The sequence below is a fragment of the Ctenopharyngodon idella genome, chromosome 1 (assembly GCF_019924925.1).
Source record: "Ctenopharyngodon idella isolate HZGC_01 chromosome 1, HZGC01, whole genome shotgun sequence".
NCBI lineage: Eukaryota > Metazoa > Chordata > Actinopteri > Cypriniformes > Xenocyprididae > Ctenopharyngodon > Ctenopharyngodon idella.
This window is the reverse complement of record NC_067220.1, coordinates 38,619,878-38,646,898: the sequence shown is the minus strand read 5'-3', so window position 1 is coordinate 38,646,898 and position 27,021 is coordinate 38,619,878. Positions and strand designations below refer to the sequence as shown.

Here is a 27,021-nt window from a genome sequence, read left to right as displayed (position 1 = left end):
CAGGTAGTAACAACACACACACACAAAAAAAAATGCTGACCACCAGAAAATTGTCTGCTTCATGACTGGGTGGGAGTTCAGGCACTGGAATGTCATAGCCAATGGAAATCAATCCAAACTTCAGGGGAATGAAGGGGGGAGGAAGGAGGGGAAAAAAAGAAGATGCCTTTGATCTTACTGAAAACCGATCCCAGACCTTGGAGATACTGTGTCCGAATATTTGAGCCACCGCAAAGGAGAGAAAGAGACAACAGACGGAGGAGCTTGAGCAAATGGATCTGGCATGATTGCGTTTTTATTGCACAGAGTAAAAAAAGGAAATTCAGGTAAGTTGCAAATGGTCGCAGGTTTCTGCAACAACTCTGCAAAATCATTGTCAAGTATGTGTGGAAAAAAATCTGCTATTATTTGTGGATTTTATTGTACCTCCCAAGCTAAGGCTTTAAACCATAAAGTGACTACCTTGCTGACCCAAAGACGTTTTTGTGTTTGCCAATAAACTGCTAAACCACATCTTGTTGTGTAACAATGTATATGCTTAAGTAATAAAAATGCTTAAGAAGAACTAAACGATAAAAATGTTAACCAAGTCATAACTATTTATCCCAAATGCTTTGATCAATTACAGATCAATCTTCTATTTGGCGACCGTCACCACAGCGGCGAGCAAAACCGAACCATAATCGCACAGCCGCAGACTGATAAAGGAGCTGAATTCAGAGCTGTGCAAACAATGGATGAGATGAGCTCAGCGGAGAAAGCCCTCTCTCTCATCGGGCTCACAGACTGCCTGCAGCGGCCGTCTCTTCCAGGCACCAGTCAACTGCCAAACAGGGAGTCTTAACCACACAAAAACTACCAAACAGGATTAGGGTGGACAGCTGCTAGCGTATCCACCATCTTTTTTTTTTTATAAACCCCCTCCTTCCATCAGCGGTTGTTTTATAGAATAATCGAGGGGGTACAGTTCTATACATTTATCTATAAGAGTGCAAGTCCCAAAACAATAATGCAAATATTGCTGTTTTTTTTTAATTTGCAACGCTGAAAAGTATAGACAGTACAAGCAGATATGGATATGGGTCACAGCATTAGTCACAGACACGCCGCCAATCAGCAACTAACATCATAACCCCGAGCTGCGTGAGGGAAGATAAAATAAAGTTGTGAAAAATGTCACTGGTTGGACGGCGAGGGATCAGCACAAGAAAACACTCACCGTTCTGGGAATGGGAGGCGAGAGAGAGCCGTTGTTCATGTAGGGTTCATTGTTCATATTGGTCATCATGATGTATCCTGGGTAACTGGGGTACGGGTGGCCTTTACTGTACATGTCTTGGTGCTTGCCTGTTAAGAGAATAAAATTCAGCTTGAATTAATAAGGCAAGATTTAAAATTTATTTTAAGTAATATTTTATGTGGTCCAGTCACTAAAAAAAACAAAAAACAAAACATTCAGTGCCAAATAACAATGAATCAAAATGACCAAATTTGTAAAAATGCACGAAATTCAAGCTAAACAGGAAACCAAGAAGTTCCTAACAGTATCTTAAAATGGGGCAGCCGTTTTGAGGCCACTGAAGTGTTTAGCTGAAAATTTGCATCCTAATTCACAGCAAGCAGAGAACAAAGGGCAAAAGACAATCAAGTCACTTCACTGTGACCCCAGCGCCCTGCCCGGCGTAAAAAAGACCCGGGTGCAAACAGAGATCAAATGAACTCCGGGCCATCACAGCAACATGCTGCTCTTGACAATAGAGTCTCAGACGGTGTGTTTGGAGGCCAGCGTGTCACAGGAAGATGGGGCACTTCCCTGGCACGTGTCATTACGTGTCGACAACAAACACACTGTGGGCTGTGAAATTCCCCTCACAAAGCCAGCATGATCAGTGAAACCGATGAACACATCTAAATAATTACCAGCATATTTATTAAAAATAACATCTTGTATTCATTAGAATTTTTAAAAAGAGAAATATATATATATATAAAAAACACTTGCAAAGAAAGCTATATATATATATATATAGCTTTCTTTGCAAGTGTTTTAACGTAACAGAATGAAAATGCCATGATTTTGTAAAAGCATGCTTTAAGAAAAAAAGAAGCGCATCACTGAATCAAATAATTATTAATAATACACAATTTTTTCCCCAAGCCATACGACTTACCATCGTCCGGATGGTCCCTGTGCTTGTCGTGGTAAGAGTCTGGTGTTATTTGGGACTGTCTAGCTGCCTGTTCAAAAATGTAGGAGAAAGATATTAACAGCTTAATTTCTGATGTGCAACGTATTTCTGATGTGGAATTCAAAACATGTTTTTTTTCCTGCTATCCAAAGAAAAACTGTTAAACCCTAAAACAAAAGCTGACAAAATAAGGCATGCTTTGATCATATTTTTAGCAGAAGGCATCCATAAGGAAAAGATAACTTGAGTTTTTTGTACATTGATTAACTCAGTCATTTTCTCTCTGCTGTGGAGTCTGACCACAAATGCGGTCGGTATCTTGAGGAAGGAAAAAGAAAGGCTTCGCTACTATTCTCGTTCACTCCGCATTATGAATCAGAAGTGCCGGGAAATAAACTCCATTTGGAGTTCAGCTCCCTCTGGGTGCCTTCCAGCGGAGTGAGGATCTGCACTGCTTTCCCAATTAACATTCAGCCCGTCAGTTTGTTCTTTCTCATGTCATGCTGTAACCCTGCATGCTGTTGATGCCAGGAGGAAATACATTTCATTAATAAAGCCAAGCATCTTATTATTCTTCAGTTCATTTTACTTGATGCACATGACCAAGTTATGGGAATTTAAAAAAAAAAAAAAAAAAAAAAAAAAAAGAGAGAGAGAGAGAGAGAGAGAGAGAGAGAGAGAGAGAGAGAGAGAGAGAGAGAGAGAGAAACAAAAATTAAGTGAAACGAGATTACACCAGCACACTAATCTGACAACTGCTTCACAAAATACAGATGGATATACAGAGCCATTTTGTTTCATTTGGATAATTATTTACCATTTCCTTTGTGTGAAAATGCAATACGTAATTTGTACAAGGACAGGCAAATTCATTTGTCGCCATTATAAATGGGGTGCACTGATTTTTAATATATTATTAAAAATATTATTATTAATAAAACAAACATTAAAAACAAATATCTATTTAAAAAATAAGCATATTGCAGTTTTGTGGCTAGCTGTAAAAGAATATCACAAAAAAAACAATCAGAGATATAATGGGCTGTTTAAGAAATATTAAAATATGTGCATATTGCACACTATTATCCGGCAGAATTTCCTGAATAATTATTATTAATCACAAAAATTGCAATAACAACAACAACAACAACATTTATCATTGTTATAGTAGATGTAGCCTAGTAGTATTGCAATATTATATTTACAATATGTTTAATAATGGTTCAACATGAATTGTTGAACAAACTGAATAAATCTCTTACTAAAATTTTAAATAAATCTGTTGAATAGCTACTATTTTTTGTGATCAGTAAAAGGAAATATTGATCAAAAATGCCTTCTTTGAAAATAAAATAACGACAGTAGGTTGAAAAAATAAATATGGTTAATGATAGTTTTAATGAATACTCATAAAAAAATTAAACAAATAAAAAAATATATATAAAAAGCTATCATTTTTATGATCAATAAAGAAAATTATGATCATCGAGGCCCTTTTAGTGTTTTTTGTCTCGCTTAAATAAGAACTGTGGGTCAAAATTAGTTTGTTGACTTTAACACGTGTAGCTCTACCATTTAAACCATCCACACACACACACACACACACACACACACACACATACACATACACACATACACAGATTAAAATATCAACATGACACTTAATGTTGAAAACAAATCCCAACTTCCCAACAGCTAGACACATGAAGTTTCACTGAGATTGTTCAGGACCTTCACGTGCGTTTGAGGTGTACTCACGTCGTGATTGTTACTGTTGGGACTGATTTCTGTCTCGTTGACCAGAGATGACTTGATCTCCGCTAAGTCTCCCTCCTCCTCGGAGTGGCTGATTTCCGCGAAGATCTGCTCCTTCTGCGGGTCTCCCTCGTCTTTGAACGGGATCATTTCATCGGTGGCGCAGAGCTCCGGGTCTCCGCCGCCTCCTCCACCTGACAACTGCGGCATTTCTCGGGTGATTGAAAGTCCTCCTCACCCTACAAACGCCCGGAAAGCGAACGCGTGCGACAGAAACCCCCGTATACTTTCAGCTCGCACACTCCAAACACGCGCGAGAGTGTTTGGTCAACGGCAGCAAGAGCGCGCGACCGGTGAAACACTCGAGAATCCAGAGGGGAAATGAAATATAGCGGCGCTGAATGTTTTAAAAAGTTAAAGTACAGTTCCTTGGGTGTTTTTAAAAGCAAGCGTCAGAAGTTAAAGTTCAGATGAACGCAGGACAATTCTGACTGTTAAAAAAAAAACGACTAAAAAAAAAAGTGCTGGAGTTCAGATGCTGTGTGTCATTCCCGTTTGGTTTCTTGGGTAAAAAGGTGTCCCTCTTCAGAAATGAGCTCAGCAGAGACTGAGAGTAATGTTGGGCTGGAGAGAGTGTAGTGCTGTACTCCTCCCCCTGATCTCTGACTGACTATATAGATGAAAGGCAAGCCGCCGCTTTGATTGACACCTCACACACGCGCGCGCGCACACGCACATACATTGACTTGACACTCCTGAGGAAAGTAAAGGGGGATTTTATACGTTTCATCCAACAAAAATGGACAGAGAGCGAAAAAATGTGGACGTTCATTTTTCAGATTCATTTTGGAGCAGTTGGAAACGAAAACAGTGTCGTAACAACGTCAGTTTAACCAATTAGAAAGGAGCTACTGGATCATACATACGCGGCGTAAAATATTTAGGATTTACAGGAAACATCTGAAGTGATTTGTGAACATGTTAATGAATGTTAAATGACAGAATGGTTTCATGTGAATCAGCAGGTTCTTTGGTTTAATTCGAGATAGTATAATATCGACACGAGCTTTTCACCATAATGTTTGAAACATTTTCCATACTTATATTGGACCAACAAAGATGCACAACATTGTAGCCGATTTTAAATATGTTTTATGTATTATTTTTTATTTTTGTTTCCACATTTTATGTACCATGTTTGAATTGAAATGATTAAATGTGTGGAATGGCTGATAACATAGGCTAATATATAATTATTAATTATTACTACATTTGATCACCTCAATACATTCAATATGTAAATTGTTTAGTATTTCCAAAAGTAAATATCAACAGCACATTTGTGCTTCTTTTAGATTTATGAACTAATTATATAATAGAGAAATATTAGAATATTATATCAAAATTTGAGACACGTTTTTGCAATTTTTTAAATGATCATAATAAATTATAACTTGAATAAAAAACATAAATGCTAAAAAAAATAATAAAAAAAAAACATTAAAACACCTTATGGAATATGAGCTTATAATCATTGATCTGCATTGGCTTGCAAAGGGTGAAATCAAAGATACAAAATGTAAATAGCCTACTTTTTTTTTTTTAATGCAACTGTATAATCGAGGATGAGATTGCGTTTGAAAAGATCTAGGAAGTTGTTTTTTCTCTTAGTCATCTTGTTAAATCCATTTTCTCATGCATATTGCTTGATTTAATGAATACTTGAAGTTGACCTGACTGCTTCTTTTGTTCTCAAGGTAATCTAAATTTAAATTTTTAATTTATAAAACATACACTGTATAATCATCCAATGTTTGATATGCCACGTTTTTGTAATTTCACCTGATCTTAGGGGTCACTTTTGAGCATACATAACGAATTATATCTATTCCATACGAGTAACCTTTGCCAAAAAGGCATATTGTGTATCATGCTCTGAAATTTCACGCTTGAAATACATTTAATTAATCAATGACAATGACATAGCCTAATAATAGCCTAAATTACACAATATCTCCCGCAAAGTTCTTTTAAAAAAAAAACAAAAAACAAATCTTATTATCAGCAGATTTTAATTGAAAACACAAGTTAGATTAATTTAACAATTTTAGTCAAATTATCATTTTAAGCAGATTTTATGAAATTGTTACTATGAATAAAGCATAAATGCAAACGGCTACACAATTTGCTAGCAAGATTTAAATATATAAAGCAGATAAATTCAAGGAGCCCTCCCTCAGTGTAGCAGAAAACAAGAAAGGGGAAGAAAAACATTGGGAAGTGTTTCTGCGGCTTGCGTGAGAATAAGTTTGGAGTAGGAGGCAGATCTTTATAAACCAGGCGGAGGTGGGGTCAGTGGGCGGAGCCGTGGCTGCCTTTGATCTGGCGGCGGCGGCCTCTTTCATCCCCAGCCTTTGTATGACCATATATGGTGTGAGGATGGAGACGGGCCAACATTTCCACGCGCGCCTTCATCCCAGCTGAGAGGGAAAGCGACGGTTCTCTTCCGGGTAAAGGAGACACAGCGAGAAAGATCAAAGGCTTTGGATTTGGAACCCGAATGTGGAATCGAGAGAGAGAGAGAAAGAGAGAGAGAGAAGGGAGGGAGAGGGAGAGAGAGAGACGGGACTGGCCGCATTCCAGAGTGTAGCGGAAAACTGAGCCTTAAACACACACACACTCTCGCGCATTCACTCACTGAGACTGGCTCCTGGGATAACAATCGAACCTTTCAGTTTTTAAATGAAATATATGCATAGCAGGACAGATGTGTTGTTATTGTAAACTGTGTGGATTTATTTTAATGCATGGTTATTTAAATGTAAGTCTGTAATTCCATAGCCCTGAGCCAGCAAAACATTTATTATTTTAAAATCACAGATTCTTGACAATTATTAAATGTGTCTGCACTGACAAGATTTTTAATTTAGTCAAACAAACAAATGTTGTTTTTAGTATTAAAAAATAATAGGGCTAATTCATTTTCTGTCCTCAGTATTAGCAAATCTACAGATTGATTCTATTCAGGCACATATAGGCCTACTGATATGACTGCAAAGTAAGTTGCTTAAAAAAAAAAAAAAATAAAAAAAAGCCAAATGAATACATGTGAATGGATAGAGACAACAAAAGCACAATTATACACACAAATACACATTAACCTGACAGGCTGGTTATGACATTCTAACCTTATTGTAAACTGTGTTGATTTTAATGCATGGTTGTTTTAATGTAAGGCTGCATATGAAATACATTAAAACTGCCAGAAAGATCAAAACAGGCATTTTTGAACTGCACTTATCCACCTTAACCACCAGAACTTCCTTTTAAAAAGACTGAAACGAATCATTTCAAATCATAAGGTTGCAATACAAATAAAGCTTATCTGCCAGATTTACTGAATGAACTGTCAATTTTCCTTCTAGTTTTATTTTCAGACATCATGAGAATGTAACGCTTGGTATTTTAACGTGACATATTATAATAAGAATATCTATGGCAAGAGCTCTTTTCAGTCGCTGCATTCAAAGTCCCTTTAAAACAAGTTATTTAACTCGGCGGCCATCTTTGAAACGCCTCTCGGGCATGCAAGTGCAGCTCCTATCACTTTGAATGGGGAAACATCAAATTCTCCAAAGCTGTTCGCCAAGCTTTCGATTAAATTTCATATTTGAAATCACCAATGAAATCTGACAACAACTGTTTCATAAATTTTGTTTCTAAACGCTGGAATCATGGCAAAAGATGTTATTTTTCAGGGCTGGACCAAGCTAATGCGCATGCGCAGTCCTTTGTGCGCGTCTCTATAAAAAGCGCGCGTTGGAGCTTCTAACGGCAGCTGCAGTGACGCGATGACTTTAACAATCAGCAATTGGCTGTTATTTAGAAAGCGGGATTTACTTAGCCATATTGCAGTTGAACTTTCTCCCATTCATAAAAAATACAAGTGCACCATCTAAAGTCTTTGATTATATTCCTCATGATTATTTACTTTTTTTTCCTCTTTGCATTCTGCTATAATAGTATGAAAAAGGACAACATATACTGCGCATTTGTGGTCTGTTCTCCCGTTTTAATTTACGACATATCCCATTAATAATTCACTGGAATGCACTCTCGTTTTTCACCTCAAATCCTTACATCTCTTTCCAGGTTTGTTTTCACAGGTAAATATAATTTTTTATCTGTCAAAATGACAGAAATCACTTGGAAATAGTATCACGCAATGCTTAAGTTAATATTTTGATTAAGGCAGCGTATGTTATATTACTAGAGTGATATTTAACCCGTCCGTTATTGCTGTAAAAAGAATCGTGCTTTTAGGGTTATTCGTGTTCTGTTGAAAGTAGCCTACCTTGTTGATACTTTTACACTTTTAAATGTCCTTCGATGGTTGAAGGGTGAGTAGAATAATGTAATCTCATTGTACCCAGTAAAAAAAAAAAAAAAAAAAAAAAACGTATTATTGCGTTCAGAGTGAGCCTTTCACTGATTGTTTTCAGTTAACGGAAGTTACACCCATAATTCGCGCAAAGCGTCATGATGCATAGTCACCAAAAAGCCTAGACATTAATATGATTTTTAACTTCAAATATAGAAATTATTGGTGTATTTTTAGTAAAATGCAGGCTAGGTCTAATTAAATTCGGGCATATAGAAACAACATGCTGTAATTCTGTCATCAAATCACAGATTAATGGCCAGAAAAATTCTCTGAAAAACTGATAGCCTATTTCCAGGAGGCACATATGCTAATGAAATGTATACAATGAATGCATTAGTTAGCCTACTTTTAATAAAAGTACAGTATCTGGCAAATGAATAAATGTTAATTAATGAAATGAAGTTTGCGAATGCATTTTCCTGTTTCATGAAGCACAAAGTTTTAATGCAGTTCAGTCAAAGATCATTCTCTGTATGGGAAGCCAGCTCTGTGTGTCTAGAATAATACAGCTCAATAATTCACCCTATTTCCCAACACGAGGATAGCTGACCTCATCGTGAGGACAACAACATACAACTATCCACATTTCAGTGAGACTTCAAAGGAAAACGTACACTGCTTATATATCATTTAAGAGCCGAACATTGCATCATCGCTGGACCTTCGACTGTCAGCAAACATAAATTAACATAAACATCTAAATGTAGCCTACACTGGTAGCTACATGAATGCACAGCTTTTGCCTAGTATTTTTCTTTTACAGTAAGTGTAGGCACAATAATTGCCTTTTTTCTTCAAAAAAGAGAAATATCGTGAAAGAGAAGATCATTTGCATTTCTGTCTTAATGAGTTTGCAGAAGTGACCCCTCTGGATCAAACATGAAAAGGAAAGCGTCCTGCTGTGTCCTGACCTGAATTTAGTTGTCTCTCACTCTTCTACTGCATATTGAATGTTATATAACCTTGAAGGACCAGGAATGTATCCATAACACAGCATAATTTATCAGAGCGCAGCTAATCTAGATGGGAATTAGACTGTTGGGTTCAGAAGAGAAACTCAGAAAAGATTGCCCTCTTGCTGTGACGCTCATGCATGTATTGCTATTGATCAGGAACTGTGGATTAATAATTTGGTTTAACTGTAATCTGAAGGTGGGAATGACCGATATAGTGGAAGGAAAATTTGCTGATTTGGCTTTTAAATGATTAAAATAGTTTCAATACGATATTGACTGTAGATCATTCAAAAAAAGTAGGCTACTATGTATTTAATCATGTTATTTAGTCTGTAATCTTAAAGGGGTGGTTGATTATGATTTCACTTTTTTAACTTTAGTTAGTGTGTAATGTTGCTGTTAGAGCATAAATAACATCTGCAAAGTTACGATGCTCAAAGTTTAATGCAAAGGGAGATATTTTCTTTTACAGAAATCGCTTTTTAAGGACTACAACAAACGGCTGGTAGGGACTACAACGAGCTTCTTCCCGGTCTGGTGACATAACAAACCCTAAAATTTACATAAACCCTGTCCCCGAGAACACGCAACAAAGGGGGCGAGGGCATGTTGGGCTGCTTTAGAGAAGAAGAAGAGTTGTTGTAGTAGAGTGTTGTTACCATGCTGTCATTTTACACCAGACTGCTTCACAAACGAGGGTCAATTCAACACTGGATTTGCACAAAAAACTAACATGACGGCACATGCTAGACGATGAGTTGAATCAACTCCACAGCAACTACATAAATTTATCCACTAACCTTTCAGAAACGTCCAGTTTCATTCTAAAAGTTGTAACTTCTTCCTGAGTCTCTCAATCAGTGTCCGACTCCGGTTTGAACAACGTAAGGGTGAACACCGTTACTGACAATCGTCATTTTGGCTGTGTGAGATTCTCCAGCTTTGTTGTTGTTCAGCAACCGAAGCACGAGCTGTTAAAGCTCCGCCCTCTTTTTGAAAGCGGGCCGGGAGCAGCAGCTCATTCGCATTTAAAGGGACACACACAAAAACAGCGTGGTTTTGCTCAAATCCAAATAGGGGCAAATTTGACAAGCTATAATAAATGATCTGTGGAGTATTTTGGGACACCAGAGATTTTATCTTGTAAAATGGGCATTATAGGTCCCTTTTTAAAATCGTAAAGAGGCCAGTTTATCTTGATTTTAATTTTGTGATCTACTAGAATAGGTTTTCATGGTTGAATGTTCAAAAACACATTATTTTTCACATATTTGACATTGTTGCAGCACCTCTCTTCCCAGTCTGTCAGTAACGCTCTGTTTAGTTCCTGTCTCTATGAAGCCCCTCCTTCTGAAAAGCACAATGTGCTCTGATTGGTCGGCTGGACCAGTGTGTTGTGATTGGTCAACTGCTTCAAGCGTGTTTGGGAAATTTCACGCCCCTTACCATGAGTTTGTATTGTGACTCAACCAGGCCTTGCCCCTTTTTTTGCATATGCCTTGGGCGGGAATTATTTAAATGAGGAATATTGTGACGTGTTCATTCCCGGAAGAAAACTCAAGACTACAATGGAGGTGTTTCAGTGAGTTCAGAAACAGTGAGCACTGATATAGAGAATTATTTCCTTTGGTGTGACTTTGTAACTTTGCAGACCTTTTTCATGCTCAAACAGCAACATTACACACTACAGAAAGTTGAAAATTTAAAAAGCATAATGGGTCCTCTTTAAATCATGTATTTTGCTAGTGCACTTTTTTTCTTTCTGCTGATTTTGTCGTCACAGCTGAGCTCAGAACAGTCAATAGTAAAGGGCCAGTTATTCTGCATGTATTTTTGGTGTGTCATCAGTCAATCTGCCTGGTCATGACGTCATTTATGATTCAGACGGCTGAAAATAAAAGTGAATCTGAGCGCCCATAAGAAAGAAAGCAGAATGCAAGTGGTGCACTTCAAGGGCGGCATCACGCAGGTATTATTGACATTTTTCCATCAGAGGTGGATGTTGTTATTCCAATGAAAGATCAGACAAGTATTTTTATCTTTGGAATGACGCGCACTGATGAATCATTCACAATAACATCAGGAATGTGTAGTACAAAAAGTAAATAGGATAAATTTTGATTTCATGTTGACAAATTTCAAGTGCATTTACCTTGATACGGAATCACAATTTCAAGAATGACAGAGACAATTACAGTATAGTACAGTACAGCAGAGTGAAACCTCACCCTGTGCTCTCCATGATAAAGCTGGCAGACGATCCAGCGGTTCTTCCACCTGCTTCAGTTCTGACAACCCCCCTGAATCGAAAATTATAGCTGTGAAGCTCCCAGTCACCGCCTAATAAACGACAGGAAACAAACATCACATTAAGATGAAAAGAGCATACAATTAAAGTTGAGAGGGGGGAAAGAAAGCCATTTATCAGTCAAAAGAAGATGAGTTAGAGGTGGGTGAGGTTTAAGGCGAGAGATGATTTTTGCTACTCTTTTATTGGTGGGAACACAGGTGATGTTCAGAGGAAGGGAAAGTGTCTGGAGGGGATGAGCTGAGCGTTCAGCCCCACTTCTGTCCTGTGATCTGCTGATTTATAACACGGCGAGAAGCAGACATACTGTTATTAAAATAAAATCATATTCTGGATGGAGCTGGGGAGGGGAAAAGACCCAACAGGGGAAATTTGTTATGCTGGGTTATTGAGTCTGGAGCCTTCTGCACCTACACCATTTCACTCTTGGCAAGCGTAATACACTAAAGCCTGTCAAAAAACATAATAAAAGACTTAAAAACAATACATGTATGACTTGTCAGGGATACATGCAGAATATCTCCCATGCTGTGTGAATGTTTATAGCCTATATAATGGTATTTTTCATAAATGTCAGGAATGGGCAAGTTGTCACATTTAAATTTTTATTTTATAATTTAATTTAATTCTTATACTTAATTTCTGTTGGACAAAACATATATGTTACAAAAGATTTCTATTTCAAATAAATGCTGTTCTTTTGAACTTTCTATCAATCAAATAATCCTGTAAAAAATGTATCATGGTTTCCGCAAAAACACTAAGCAGCACATCTGTTTTCAACATTGATAATAATCAGAAATGTTTTTTGAGCATCAAATCATCATATTAGAATGATTTGTGAAGGATCATGTGACACTGAAGACTGGAGTAATGATGCTGAAAATTCAGCTTTAACGTCACAGGAATAAATGACATTTTAAAAGACTTATTGTGCAGCCGACACGTAGAGGCAACCCCTGTGCAATTTCCACAGCCTGTGTTTGGCTTCAGACAGGAAGTCCACCGGCAGCCCAGAATGCTGTATCTATCTTTTCATCCTGCCGCGTTATTGAAGAACACATTGAGTTTGCGTCAAGTCCTGCTGGGAAGGTGTCAAAGGTCATGGCCTCCCTACTGAGGAGTCACAGAGCCCAAGTCCCGTCTGTAATCAAATACACACACACACACACACACACACACACACACCTCTCAGACAGGTCATCTCCACTCCCATTTAAACAAGAACCATCACTCAATTTCTCCTCACTTTTACAAGGAGCAGGAAACCATAAACAGACACAGCATGCAATACTATATCACACGCTCACATAAGCAAATATCAATATTAATGTGTTCACCCAAAAATAAAAATTCTTTCATTTTATACTCAACCTCATGTCGTTCTAACCTGCATGACTTTCCTTTATCTACAGAACATAATTAAAATCCTTTGGGGTCTATTGTTGTACTGGACCCCACTGACTTTCATTGTATGAAAAGTCACTTCATTGTATGGACAAAAAAATTGAACATTCTTCAAAATATCTTCTTCTTTAAGTTATTTAAAACAAAATCCAGAGTGCCAACATGTTCTATCAATAGCGTAAAGCAAAATAAAACATTCCATACACCATCCTCCACATGCAACATGAAACTGAAAAAGTGCAAAGAAGATCAACCTGGAAACAAATTTGTGTTTATAAGGAACCATGTTGCTACAATAAGAGCTTCTGAGGGGCTAATGGCTAGATTTAGTTACGTTTACTGGATTAGTGAAGAAAAAAGAGTTTCAGTTTCATATAAATATTCTAAGTGGTTTAAGCCTTATGCCGATAGTCAAAAGTCTGCCTACATGAGACTAACCCTACCTTTGTCTCAGAGGGATTTCCCAGACAAACTCAGTCAGTTCAGTTCTGATTCAGGAAGGCAACTTGACTGAGTGCTTTTTGGGTTAAAAGTGCCTGTTCAAACAACTGCAGGAATTAAAAACATGATAATCTCTGTGAGCAAGTGTCTGGTGTAGAAGACACTCGTAAAACACCTCAATCCAAAGCGCTGAAGTCATAGCAGAGAGATATAATAATATAAATGTGCTGTTCATTGTTTGCAGTCGGGAAAGAGGTTACTCAGCTTTGTCTATATTGTTATACTGTTGTTCTCTACTGACAAATGCTGTTGAAAGTTCAATGCTGATTAAATAATCATTATTGCTACAAAATAAAAACCTTTTTAAACCGATTTGGTAAGGAAACCCTTTGACAATAGCACCAGTGAATGGGTCATATCGGCCTGATTTACACTACCATTCAAAAATTTGGGGTGAGTAAAACTATTTTATTTAAGAAATCAATACTTTTATTCAGCAAGGATGCATTAAAGTGATCAAAAGTGTATAATGTAACAGAAGTTTTATATTTCAAATAAATGCTGAGCTTTTAAAACTTTCTATTCATCAAAGAATCCTGGAAGAAATGTATCATGGTTTCCACAAAAAAATATTAAGCAGCACAACTGTTTTCAACAGTTTCTTGAGCATCAAATCATCATATTAGAATGATTTCTGAAGGATCATGTGACACTGAAGACTGGAGTAATGATGCTGAAAATTCAGCTTTGATCACAGGAATACATTATATTTTAAAATATATTCAAATAGAAAAATTATTTTATATTTGTTTATTTATATGTAATGATAGTTCACAATATGTGACCCTGGACCACAAAACCAGTCATAAGGGTCAATTTTTTGAAATTGAGATTTATACATCATCTGAAAGCTGAATAAATAAGCTTTCCATTGATGTATGGTTTGTTAGGATAGGACAATATTACAACTATTTGAAAATCTGGAATCTGAGGGTGCAAAAATTCAAAATATTGAGAAAATCGCTTGAGAAAAAAGTTGTCCAAATGAAGACCTTAGCAACGCATATCCACTCACAAAAATAAATTTTTGATATATTTACGGTAGGAAATTTACAAAATTTCTTCATGGAACATGATCTTTACTTAATATCCTAATGATTTTTGGCATAAAAGAAAAATTGATAATTTTGACCCATACAATGTATTGTTGGCTATTGCTACAAATATACCCGTGCGGCTTATGACTGGGTTTGTGGTCCAGGGTCATATATTACTGTAGTTTTTATTTCAAATAAATACAGTCTTGGTGAGCATAAGAGACTTCTTTTTAAAAAAAACATAAAAAAAAAAATCTTACAGACCACAATCCTTTGAATGGTAGTACAACTAAAATGTAGTTGGAATAGTTGGAGTTTATATTTACTTTAGTTATTTTTAAAAACCCAATGCCACATTTCTAAAAAGCAAAGAAGCCAGTTACTGGACTAATGATCAAAACCCCTGGACCTCAGCATGTACCAGAAAGTGCAAATGTTTCTTAAAGCTGCATGTCCTATATGCTGTGCCAAATTACCATTTTTCATAACTGTGAAATTATAATCTTGTTTGTCATGGTGAAATTCTGTGCAAATGTACAGTCTGCTTGCTAGTGTTTGACCCCACCCTCCAAATGCCCAGCCCCACCTCTTAGATTAGGCCCCTCCCCTTTACACTCCCTGTCTAGTCATTACTTACCTAACCATCTGTCTGTTTAATCCCTATCATCAATGGCCAAGGGAATACAGAAATCAAAGGGTCCTTTCATGATTTCACACAACACCACAGCATCGGCTGAGCGGGGTTCTGTAAATATTTGCTGCCTTTCATTTGACGATGAATCGTTCCTTCAACAAGAGGATTCGTGGGTAAACAGTGAGCATTTCTGGAGGACCCCGTGGCCCCGATGAGTTTGTTTACAGTGTTTCTGCTGCCGTTCATGCACTCCGATGTCCTTCCTGTTTCCCATGGGCCTCTGTTCTATCTCATCGTTCGGCCTTCCTCTTTCTCTATCTCCTCCTCATCGACCCATCGTCCTTCCTCCCATCCCATCTCACTACCTCTCGGATCTCCCATGTGCCGTGTCCTTCCTTTGATTTCTCGCCTCACTGCCATAAACATTCCTCCCCAGTGGTCTCCTTCAATTTCTTCATCTTTTGAGCATTTAGTAAACGGCATGACTTTGATAAAGCGTGTCTGGAGAGAACTGATTCAAGCTCAGACAGCGCTGGGTTGGAAAATATTTGCACCCTTACGCAAACATTCGGTTTATCCCAAGATACCGATTTAGCATTGGTGTTTGTTGACGATGTTCATCCGACATGGAAGTATCATATGTTTTGCCCAAAAGAAACACCTGAAATACACAGATATTTCTTTTCTATGTGTTTACTCATTTAAACTATGTTAAAAATATATATTTAACAAACACGAACATTCAGTTTATCCCAAGATACTGATTTAGTATTGGTGTTTGTTGACAATGTTCATCCGAAATTGAAAAGTATCATATGTTGTGGCCAAAAGAAACACCTGAAACACACGTTTCTTTTCTGTGTTAAATTATATTAATAATAATAATAATAATAATAATAATAAATGTTTAATGAATAAATGAACGGAATACATTTATAAAAAATATAAATAAAGAAAAGAGTGTGGTCTAAAATCTGTCTGCATGATTGTCTTCAATATATGATAACCAACATAGCTCTAAATATAACTTACATTTTTAATCTTAAGTTTCAGATGAATAATTGCAGACTGTTGAAATTTAGGTCAGTATCAAAGCTAATATTTAGCTATATTTGGGTGTTTAAAATGTGATGTCAATTCACCTGAATTCTAATTCAAAGTCTTAACAAAAGACTTCGGGGCCCCATTGCTAACAGACCACTGGCGAAACCAATAGACCCATCGGAGGAGACTCTATACCCCTGTGCACATCAGACTCCATCGCCATCTGACACAGGATCATCGCCTCTGATATGCTGGGCCTCTGAGGGGATCGTGGAGAGCTAGTGGATTGGATCCCAGGGGTGACCAAAATGAACCCCTAATCCAACCCCATCCACACGCAGTGCAATTTTGCTATCTATTCGGCTCCACTGTGCTGTTTTTGAAATGGACAAAAGCTCCCTTTCTTTTCCTTATGAAGCAGAAGATCATCTATGATTGAAAGAGAATTTTTTTCTATAAATTTTATATCACATACAATGTCTTTGGTATTAGTTCAAAAAGCTGAGTGTCTAACAAAAGAAAAACTACTGTAATAAAGAGATGATTGTAATTAATTAAAAAGAAGCAAAAGCCTGGACAGAATAAATAAGGTGGGCATTGGAAGTGCTGAAAAGCAAGCAAATTCTTTGTGGATTAGTAAATTAATACTTTACAGGTATCTTGATAATAGCCATAGCCTTGTGGTCAGTGTCAACCCATCCTTCTCCAGCTGTCAGTCACACTACACTTTTTTCGTTCCATTGACTTCCATTCATACGAATGCGAACATGGGAGACAGGAAACGCAAGATCATGTCAATTTCACCGGGTTCCAAAGTTCAAGTTGGTGAACTCTTTCCTGCGAATTTGTATCACGTAAAGACGTGTGACCAATAGAAGATTGATACATCACGGAGTGACTTCTTACATGAATTAAAGGGTTAGTTCACCCAAAAATGAAAATTCTGTCATTATTTACTCCCCCTCATGTCATTCCACACCCATAAGACCTTTGTTCATCTTCAGAACACAAATTAAGATATTTTTGATGAAATCTGAGAGCTTTCCGTAACTCCACTACCACTTTCAAGCCCCAGAAAGGTGGTAAAAACATTATTAAAGTAATCCAGTGGTTTAACCTCAGTTCTATCAAGCAACACGAGTATTTTGTTTGTGCAAAAAACAAAACAAAACATAATTTACCACTTTTTTTTCTAAAATATTAATCTCCAAAGTGCATTTTCATTAAATTTTTTGGGTAATCTAACCCTATAAAAGAATGACTAGATTGCATATTTTAACATTTTAAATATATGTTGAATCAGGGCTTGACATTAACTTTTTTGCTCACCAGCCACTGTGGCTAGTGGTTTTCCAAAGTTACTAGCCACTCAGCATTTTCACTGGCCACAATTTTGACATCGATACCATGGGGAAAACTGACATATAGATATTTTTAATATAATCTCATTATTTGGCAGCAGGTATATTAGGCTGCTGTCACTTTAAGACCTGACGCACGGATCCAGTATACTGTTACACATGTGTTTTCTTTCTCAAGTGTTTACATTCACTTTAAACATAACTGTGTTTACATGAATACTTGCCAAGACCGGCATTTTGACATTATTTTGTATGTAATTGACTGCTTAAGCACAGTAAGCAGCAAAAAATAACTCCATTTAGTACTGAGAGGCAGCTTTATGTGCACACACTTTGGGTGTGAGCACAGAATCTGAGTAAATTAGTAAAATTAAGCGCAGTACGTGCAATCCTATGATGAAATTCAAGCACTGTAACACCAACAATATTCACCCGGAGCAAATGAAACAAGTGAGTGAGGGGAGGCGGGTTTGTGTGTCAACTCGCTGTCAGAGAGATGAGAGAGCGAGAAAGAGCAGCTGGTATTGTGTATTTATTCTGCGTTAAATGATTATCAGAAGCGTTTCATATCTTTCAGTATCAATATGTATCGAAAAATCTATATTTCTGACAACACTGCATTAAACTTAGTTTATTATTTCAGATTATGTTTTAAAAGACTACAACTGAAAATGTATATGTATATTATATTTAAAATTCAACCTACTAAAGTGGCTAGTAGGAGTGACTGCGTTACACACCACTGCTGAAATCCACCTGCATTTGGTGGGTGTTAATGTTGAGTTATGTTTTTAAAAAAGATGCCGCAAAATGTGACGTCACATTAAAACCGTTGCAGTGTCTGTAGATCACGGCTTAAGCCGCCAGAAGGTAGGTAAAGGTGCTTACATGCAAAGCAAAACTGGAGTAATGGAAAAAAACTTCGGCCAATCTGGTTTTGCTCAAAGAGTTTATGATCTTTACCAGATAAGTAAACACAGTTTAAGATGTTTACATGACCCTAAATGGTTATTAAATGGTATAATCGGTGCATGTAAACATACTCAGTGTGCTCAGCTCACCTCTACCCAAGTGCTTTACACCTCACGACCCTGTCAAAAACAGCACACAGCTAAGCTAAGTCTGAAAAGCATTTTTCACGGTAAGTGATAGAATCAGAAATCACATTACGGGGAATCTTCCTCTAATCTGAATATTCCAGGACTTTCTTTCCCCCATTTTTAACGAGGGTACAGTGTGTATTCTGGGAGGATGAGTGTCTGGCTGATGGTGGTGATTTGTTGGAAGGCTCCATTGTCCCGTGTTAATGATGTCCCTTTGTGAGAGACGGGGATGAGGGCTGAAGACGTTGCCCGTGGTAAGGGAGCGGGCGGTTGAGGGTCTTAGTGTGACTGGCAGCTGGAATAATCCTCCCTTTGTACCCTCTGAGGGGCTCTACGAGTGTGCCCCATCGCTTCAGACCAGCCAGATGGAATCACAGAGCGAGCGAGCGACAGAAAGTATTCAAAGCCACACAAAAGCCTTCAGGCCAGACCACATTTAGCTTATCTTAGGTTTGGTTTTCGAGTGGTGCGGCGCTCGAAGTCTTTGGTCGGGTTACGGCAGTGGCATAGTCAGTGCGGCCGGCCCGAAGCGTGCCAGAGAGCCCTTTGATTGGAGCGTGTCTCTTTGTGGGCTTAGCTCAGAGAAGCGCTCTTTAGTAAACCTGCGGTAACTCAGACCATCCAACACACTTTATTTATTTACGCTGCAGGCCTCAGAATGATATACAAGTGTGTTTTACAAGAGTTATATAAGAGTTGTTCTCTTTTAGTTCAGTTGACATGGATTCCCTCCAATTGTGTTTGGCTTGGCCATGTGATGTGGTTCCTTCCCAGCAGTCTGTGCAGTTACAGCTCGAAAATGTCAAAGATGACTCTTCGGCAGTGACGCAACGGCAATTGCGCATTCTGTTGGCGGTTTTGGGCGCCATTAGATCTGAGGAATATTTGGGATCACCATTGTTTGTGCATGGCAAGCAATCTATCTTGATGTTCATATTTAGACTGCAACTGAAACCCCTAAAACTCCTAAAACATATTATGATCCCCTGAAACCAAAATGTAGATGGAAGCTCTTTGATTTCCAGTGAATGAGCCTCCTCACTCCAAACTTCAAATGAGACATTAAGCAAAGGGATTTGATGCGAAACAAACTCCATTGATCTTTTAGCTTTCTTCTTAATTTTTGACGAAACTGTTGGATTAGCACCAAAAAACTTTTCGAAAGCCTTCAAAACAGTCATTAATTCCAGCTCGGTAAATCCAGTTCCTGTGCCGAATGCTATTGAATGCGCGCGGAATCCCTTCAATTCAAACATAATTTTCCAAAACATTTAGCTACACGAGCGAGCTAATCGTTTGCTCAAATGGCAGATGGGAACGATTATATATTTAGAATCAAACACACAAACAAAGAAGCTCAAAATGAACGCTAATACTCACTTTTTCATCAAAAATGTGTACAAAACGTCAACACATCCATGCGTTTTAACATAATCTCGCCAAATCAGAAAGAATCTGCATATTGTGTGTGCCGCAACAGACCGTCCGAGTCATGAATAGCTGTTTTGGGGTATGAATCTATTGCCTGTTGAATAAATTGGCCAGAGAGAAAGAAAATAAGGGTTGAGAGATGTCTTGCTTGAGTGTACAAATCCCACTGAAGGGGCAACAGTAGCTTTGAAATGAGACTCATTCTTCTCTGTGTGCGTATGTGTGTGTTTTGCACATGTATAATGAAAAGCAGTTAGTGAGTGGACCATATCCTTTGCCCTGAGTGGCTCTGGCTCAGGCTCTCTTAATTTAAGAGGGGATTAGGCTTGTGGAAGAACACTACACCCTCCCTCTCTAATTGGAGACGGCTAATAGCTGGACTCCTTGAAAACTGAGCCTTTTATCTTCCCAACCTGAAACGGACTTAAAACATAGAAAGAATTACAATATATCCATCTGAGCATCACACATGATTTCGCTGGCTGAGCTCTTAAGCACCCGGCGTAGCTTCTCACTGAATTGGTTTGAATGCACATTGACTCGTGATGATGTCAAAGACGCGATGGGGCCACTGTGATGTCACCAGCACACATCATAATTGGCTTTATGGCAGCGATTCTCAACTGGTCTGTTTCAGGAGCTGAATTTAACTTTTATACTTTTATAAAAATGCCCCCAAATATTATTAGCTACCTTTGTTTTACAGCATAAAACATATTGGTCACTTTAAACCATGCAAGAACCTGTATTTAATGTAATATTGTCATATTGTCTTATACATTTTGGTGTTTTTTTTTTTTTTTTGGTTTTTTTTCATGGTTTTGAAGATGAGGCCAATTCACGCAACCTGTCCATTTAGGCATCTGCTTCATTTAAGGGCACAATATGTATTTTTTTTTTCACCGCTAGGTGTCGCTAAACTCTTCAAAACAATAACTAAGGCGTAGATTGATGACGCAGTGAATAAGCGTGGAATCATGGAACTTGTCATGTCGATGGATCTAATAATGTTTATGGAGAAATAATGTTTATGGATGAGTGAATGCATTCATGTTTTTAACATGACTGTGGTATAAAGCAGGGCGCGGCCGAGAATCGCGGGCGCGACTGCTAATGAGAGACAGATATCAGTGGCACACGTGAGTCCCAGGGGATATAAAGGAATGAGGACATTTCATTCTACCGAACTACTCGCAAGTGCTGAAATACAACTCATACAGGTCAGTTTATTTGAGGAATTAAAATTGTGAGGTAACGCAGCGCTGTTTCACTTGGTCTAACGTTACACTATCATACTAAACTGCATCTAAGAGTATTGAAAGTTGTAATGTTATTCTGTGTATTAGTTTGTTGGCTGTATGAGACTAACAGTAAGCCAGATCAACATTAGAATATCATACTGATGATATTCTAACATTTCATCGTGTTGAGCTATATAACATTGATTCGGCTTGCTTACCTTGTCTATTAAGAGCAGCGTTTCTGTCAAGTCTGTTGCAAAGCTCTCGCCATCTCGGAAACGCCACGCCGATATTGATCCTCGTTTTATTTCTCCTTTTGTCCCAAAGTTTGTTTGCCATGGTCCATAATGTTTGAACAAAACAACAACAGCGTGCTGCTAGACATTACACAGCTGTCCGCGTCTGTTGCCATGGTTACTATGCAGCACAAGAAGAAACCAGGGATAACGTAAATATTACGTCATTGACAGGCGACAAGTGACAAGGGAGGGACGGGCACTATTTAAAATTGTGAATTTCTCTGAATTTACAAATTCTTGGAAACATTTAGGATAATGTAAGTACACAGCTGAATGAAATATATAACACTGTGCAAGTGGTTTTTGGATATTTTAATATAAAAATCTTACATATTGTGCCTTTAACACATTTTTTTTTATTGTGACCCACCAAATGAAACTCCATGCTTTATGGCACAACATATTTCAATTTAAATATTAATGATTACTGAAATAAACTAATATTTAAAGAAAACTATTTTAGTGCTTAGTTTTTCAAGCAATCTTATTTATTTATTTATTTTTTTTGTTGATGTTAAAACGGCAGAGAGCAACTAAACTAAAAAGATAAAATTAAAAGTAAAATAAACGTAATATAAATAATAAATGTAATAAAAAAATGAGAAAATATGTATTTTTAATTTAAATGTTTATTTATTTGAATAATATAAAAATACATAAAGTTAAAATAAAAATGACATAAAATAATTAAAGTATATGTATTTTTACATTTAATTTAATATATTTTTTATTTAAATAAAAATAAATAAATAAATAGAATATGTAAATATCTAAAAAATATCTAAAAAAAAAAAAAAAAAAAAAAAAATTTGTCAAATTACTTTTTTCTTACTTTAGTCACGTTCACTTATGCTGACTACTGGCTGCCAAAAACAAGTCAAACTAGTTATGGTGACATAACATATTTCCAGAAGGTAAAATTTATTATTATATTACAATTCAATTCTAAGACGTACATTTTTAAAATCTGTTTATTTTTTGATTCATCAACTTAGTTTTGATTACTTCCCAGACTATAAACCAAAAAAAATGTTTAATAAACAACAGTGAGAGCAAATGAAAAGGGATCATAAAAATTTCAAAATGAGCTCTCAAAGTTTATTTACATCAGTATTCTTTGAAGTACAACTGTCACAAGTCGGTCTGGACCATTGGTTATGGATGGCGTCTTAAAATATGGTACTGATTCGACAAATCAAAGGCCAGCATGATCATGGAGAAATCTGCGATATTCCAGCTGATGTTCCCTTTTAAACAGTCCTAGCAGTACAACTTATATAAAACGTAGCAACCAAACTTTTTTTTCCAAGGGAGGAAAACTTCTCGAATTCTATGTGAACTGTACAACATCTCTGCGAGTCTCTCTCCAAGGGCCGAGCACTTCAAAACTCTCCTCAGAAGCCTTGTAACAGACCCAAACCAGCCTTAGAGAGCGCACACAGAAAATAGAAGGAGAAAGAGAGAGGAAAGAAAAAAAGCAAGATCTGGAAGAGCAAAAGAATCTCTAAGAAACTATAATTGAAAGAAAAGGCCAAAAACTCTGGGTTTTAAAGCAGCGTCTGATCAGATGAAATAAGCGCACAAGCGCTTGACTGTTTCCCCCCACCCTTTCCTTTCCCTTTTCTTGCAGCTTACTGAAATAAGGCATTTCTTTTTTCCATCTGATTGAGTGTAAGACTAAAAGAGGACTAGAGGAAGCGAGACCAGCTTGTGTGTGCCCACTAGCTTTTAGTCCGTAGCCTAATGAGTTCCTGAGGGAAGGGGTGCTGTCAATCATCCAGCGTTCCCTTTTTTCATCTCCCACCAACTCTGTCTGTACCGCAGAACTGAGGGGCATGACATAATTAGAGATCACTAAGTTACCACAACTTTTTCCCTTTTTTTTTTAAAGCAGGCCTACATTAACCATGGGGAAAAAGCGTTATGATGTGATCAATTACAGTATGTCCAGAAAAAAAAAAATGTAGTTGTGTTGGATTTATAGTAGGATCAGTATCCTTTTTAACCCCTAAAAGTCGTATAGATACAAAAAGCCTGAGGGTGTGAAAGTGAGAGAATAAGAGCTAAAGAGAGGGATATTATGATGTTTTCATTTGTTTGTACGCTAAAAGGGTGCCAGTAAGCGTCGAGTAACAAACAGATGGGAGGAGTGCTGATTGATGGGTCACGGGAAACAAAAACAAGACAGGGATTTGGAAACATCTGCATGTGAATGGAGCTCGCTTGAATACGCCGTCGCTGAAGAACAGACGCCGGCAGAAGCTCGGAGTAATTGCCGATGAGCAATATCAGAGAGAAAAGGCTCTAGCGGAGAAGACAAGAACATGTATAGCGCTGAAGAGGAGGTGTGTGAGACAACAGAGCTCATACATCATTCCAACCGGTGTTCATTAAAGGAAAATTCTGTCTTTATTTACTCACTCTCACGTCATTTCCTGCATTCTGCTTCTGTGGAACACAAAAGGAGAAATTCTGAAGAGGGTTGGGGAAAATTCAGAGCTGAGGAATTGTTCCCTTTGCATTCATGAGTTGAAATTCGAATTTAATTGACCCCACATTGAAATAAAATTAATGACTTAAAAAGTAATTTATTAAATTTAATGCCGCCTTCAGGAGCACCTGGGAAACTCTTACCGTCGGACATTCGTTATTATGACGTACATTCAAGTCGGAAACAACATGGTAAGAGTAAACAAAACAAAAAAATAAAATTGTAAACAACCCAAATAACTACTTCTGAATTCCACAATTTGAAAATGATTTATATTTATTGCTTATTTATATATTGCAGGCTATCAAAACTAAATGTTTGTGTTACAAAAAGCAAACCGTGAAAGTCAAGCAATTAATTTGTTGTTTATGAGCTGTTCAGTACCTTACAGCTTTAAAATGATTGAAATACAGCATGTAAAATTAAAACCTGCAAAATAATTTATTATAATTTACTACAGATTTAGGGTACATTTACACGACAATAATGTACTAAAAACTGAAACGTTTTTCGCGTAAAGGACAATGTTGTCAAAACGATCCCCATTCACACAGATCTGCGAAAACAATTAAAAATGCTGTATTATTCATGCCAGGCCAGTAGTTGGCGATGTTACTTTGTAAAGAAACACTACGTGCCTACAGATTGAACAAGTAATACGTATGCGCATGATGTCATCATTTTCACAAATTCATGTTTTTGTAGTTTACGTAGGGATGATAATGTTATTGTTTTCAAAAACCTGCACTTTAAAACCCATTTTCAAAAGTCTGCGTTTTCAGGTCCCCAAAATGCCGTTGTCGTGTAAATATAAAAAAGTTTTCAGTTTTTAGTTTAAAACAGTGTTGTGTAAATGGCCCCTTACTTTTCTCTCACTGATCTGTTGTACACATTATATGGTATCATCTATATTATAGATCAGGGTTTCCACAATGTTTCAAATCGACACATCTCTTACAGCGTCACAACTCGTGTATCATCTAGAATTCCTAGTTTCCCACTCGTAAGTATGATTTGCTCGGTCATTCATGTGCTCATAACTTGTAATAATGATATTTCTGACTGCACTTGAAGGGCACATTTATTCAAAGTAATTCAACACCGGTAATGCATTCTGGGAAATTAAGTGTTTTGCCACACTGGTCCAAAAAAATTAAAGTTCAAGCTATCATTCAAGATTTCTCTTGACAAACTTTGCTCATTAAAAACAAAAAATGAAACCTAGTAATTTGATTAAATTTGAATTCATTTTAATTAATGAGATCATAATAATCTGTAAAGCTGTAAAAAACAACAACATACAAAACAATATGAGCACTATTTTTTTCTGAAAATATTCTTCAATATTCGATACAGTGCAACAGCCAGGTTCCGGAAGTAAAAACTCCATTCATTTTCTCCATAAGGAAACTGATTTTAAATGATAACTTATAAACATACCTACTTTGAGCTACGACAAGGTTGTTAATTGATGGTATTTGCTTTTGCTGAAGCTGTCAGCCTGCATTATTTCAGCTTATTTTTAAAATAATCGTGTTTCACAGTGGAATTCCTGGTGAAAGACTACATTACCCATGATGCTGTACAGAAAATTACACCAATCAGAGTCAAAAAAGCTACACGCTCCAAAATAGCTCTTTAGCTCCACCCACTCCAATAAAGCACTGCGAATGACGTAATCGAGTCGATCTCGCTATGCTCTCAAAATACTGAAATATTTGTATGTATATATATATATATATATGTGCATATTTTGCAATAAACTTAAACAGTATATAATCAACATTTGTTAATGAGTAGTTTTATATTTCTCCATTGTTTTTAATTTGATTATGCTGTTCACAATGCTTCATGGGATTGTAGTTCTTTCCCTCACTAAAGCCGTTAAATATGCAATGTTGTACCTTTTCCTTTTTTTCAAAACTTTTTTCAAAAACCAGATTTTCAAAAACTTTTTTGCTTCAAATCAATGTTTGTAATGTTTATGATTCACCTCGTAGCTGATTGTCTTGGTTCATGGCTTATAACAATTTAACAAAGTCGATTTTAAAATCCCTATGGGAAAAATGAATGAAAAAAAAAAAAAAAAACTTCTGGAACAGGTGCCCCTGAAAATGTCGACGGGCACTAAAGCACTCTTTAGAGTCTTCTGAAGTCCTTTGTGAGGAACAGACAAAAATTTAGGTCGCTATTTACTCGTCATGTTCTCTTAAATCTCTTAAAATACCATTTACAATTGCATTAAGATTCAATGAAACCTTTATACATGTTGTGCAAGGTTTAACTTCATTGATAAGAAATCACTGTTACTTTTTAGGGTTTCACAGACATGTTCAATATGAACTCTCCTTGATTAGAAACATACATTGTCATTATGTGTTCCATAGGCAAAAAAACAGTGACATATGGGTTTAGAACGATATGAAGGTGAAAAAATGAAGACAAAAAAATTTGTGTAAACTATTGGGTGAAAAACAGAACGCCATTGGAAAAGGAAACCCATCTGCGACAGCACAATGAATACGCAGGTCGTAAACAGAACTGAAAATGGCATGTTTAGCCTTGCAAATATCCACATTTTAAGCCACGTCCCTCTTTGTGATAGTATCACGTCATCCCTTTGCTTGAAGAACGTATATCAACATTGTTTTTGATCAAACAGCATAGGCCAAACATACATCGCCCCCATTAAGAAGGAAACCCACAGCTTTGGGTTAATTACCCCACAATGCAATGGCTGCGTTGATCATCTTCGTTTCTTGTGAAACTCACTAGGCACTCTGGCAGCCAGGCCATGGCGGTGCCAACAGGGAGGAGTGT

The 27,021-nt window shown here is 37.1% G+C and overlaps 1 protein-coding gene across 4 annotated transcripts in view; it reads right to left on the bottom strand.

Moving 5' to 3' along the window:
* Positions 1-4,693, bottom strand: part of lef1 (lymphoid enhancer-binding factor 1) — a 51,360-nt gene extending 46,667 nt beyond the window's left edge. Inside the window, exons 1-3 of one of the 4 annotated variants that reach the window (XM_051901426.1) lie at positions 3,948-4,693; positions 2,172-2,238; positions 1,220-1,347 (exon numbers count right to left, since the gene is read on the bottom strand). In XM_051901426.1, the coding sequence (XP_051757386.1) occupies positions 1,220-1,347; positions 2,172-2,238; positions 3,948-4,154 (402 nt within the window). In that variant the 5' untranslated portion in view covers positions 4,155-4,693. The remainder of the gene's footprint in view (positions 1-1,219; positions 1,348-2,171; positions 2,239-3,947) is intronic. The other 3 variants (XM_051901435.1, XM_051901444.1, XM_051901455.1) reach the window with 3 other exon arrangements.
* Positions 4,694-27,021: the final 22,328 nt, after the last annotated feature.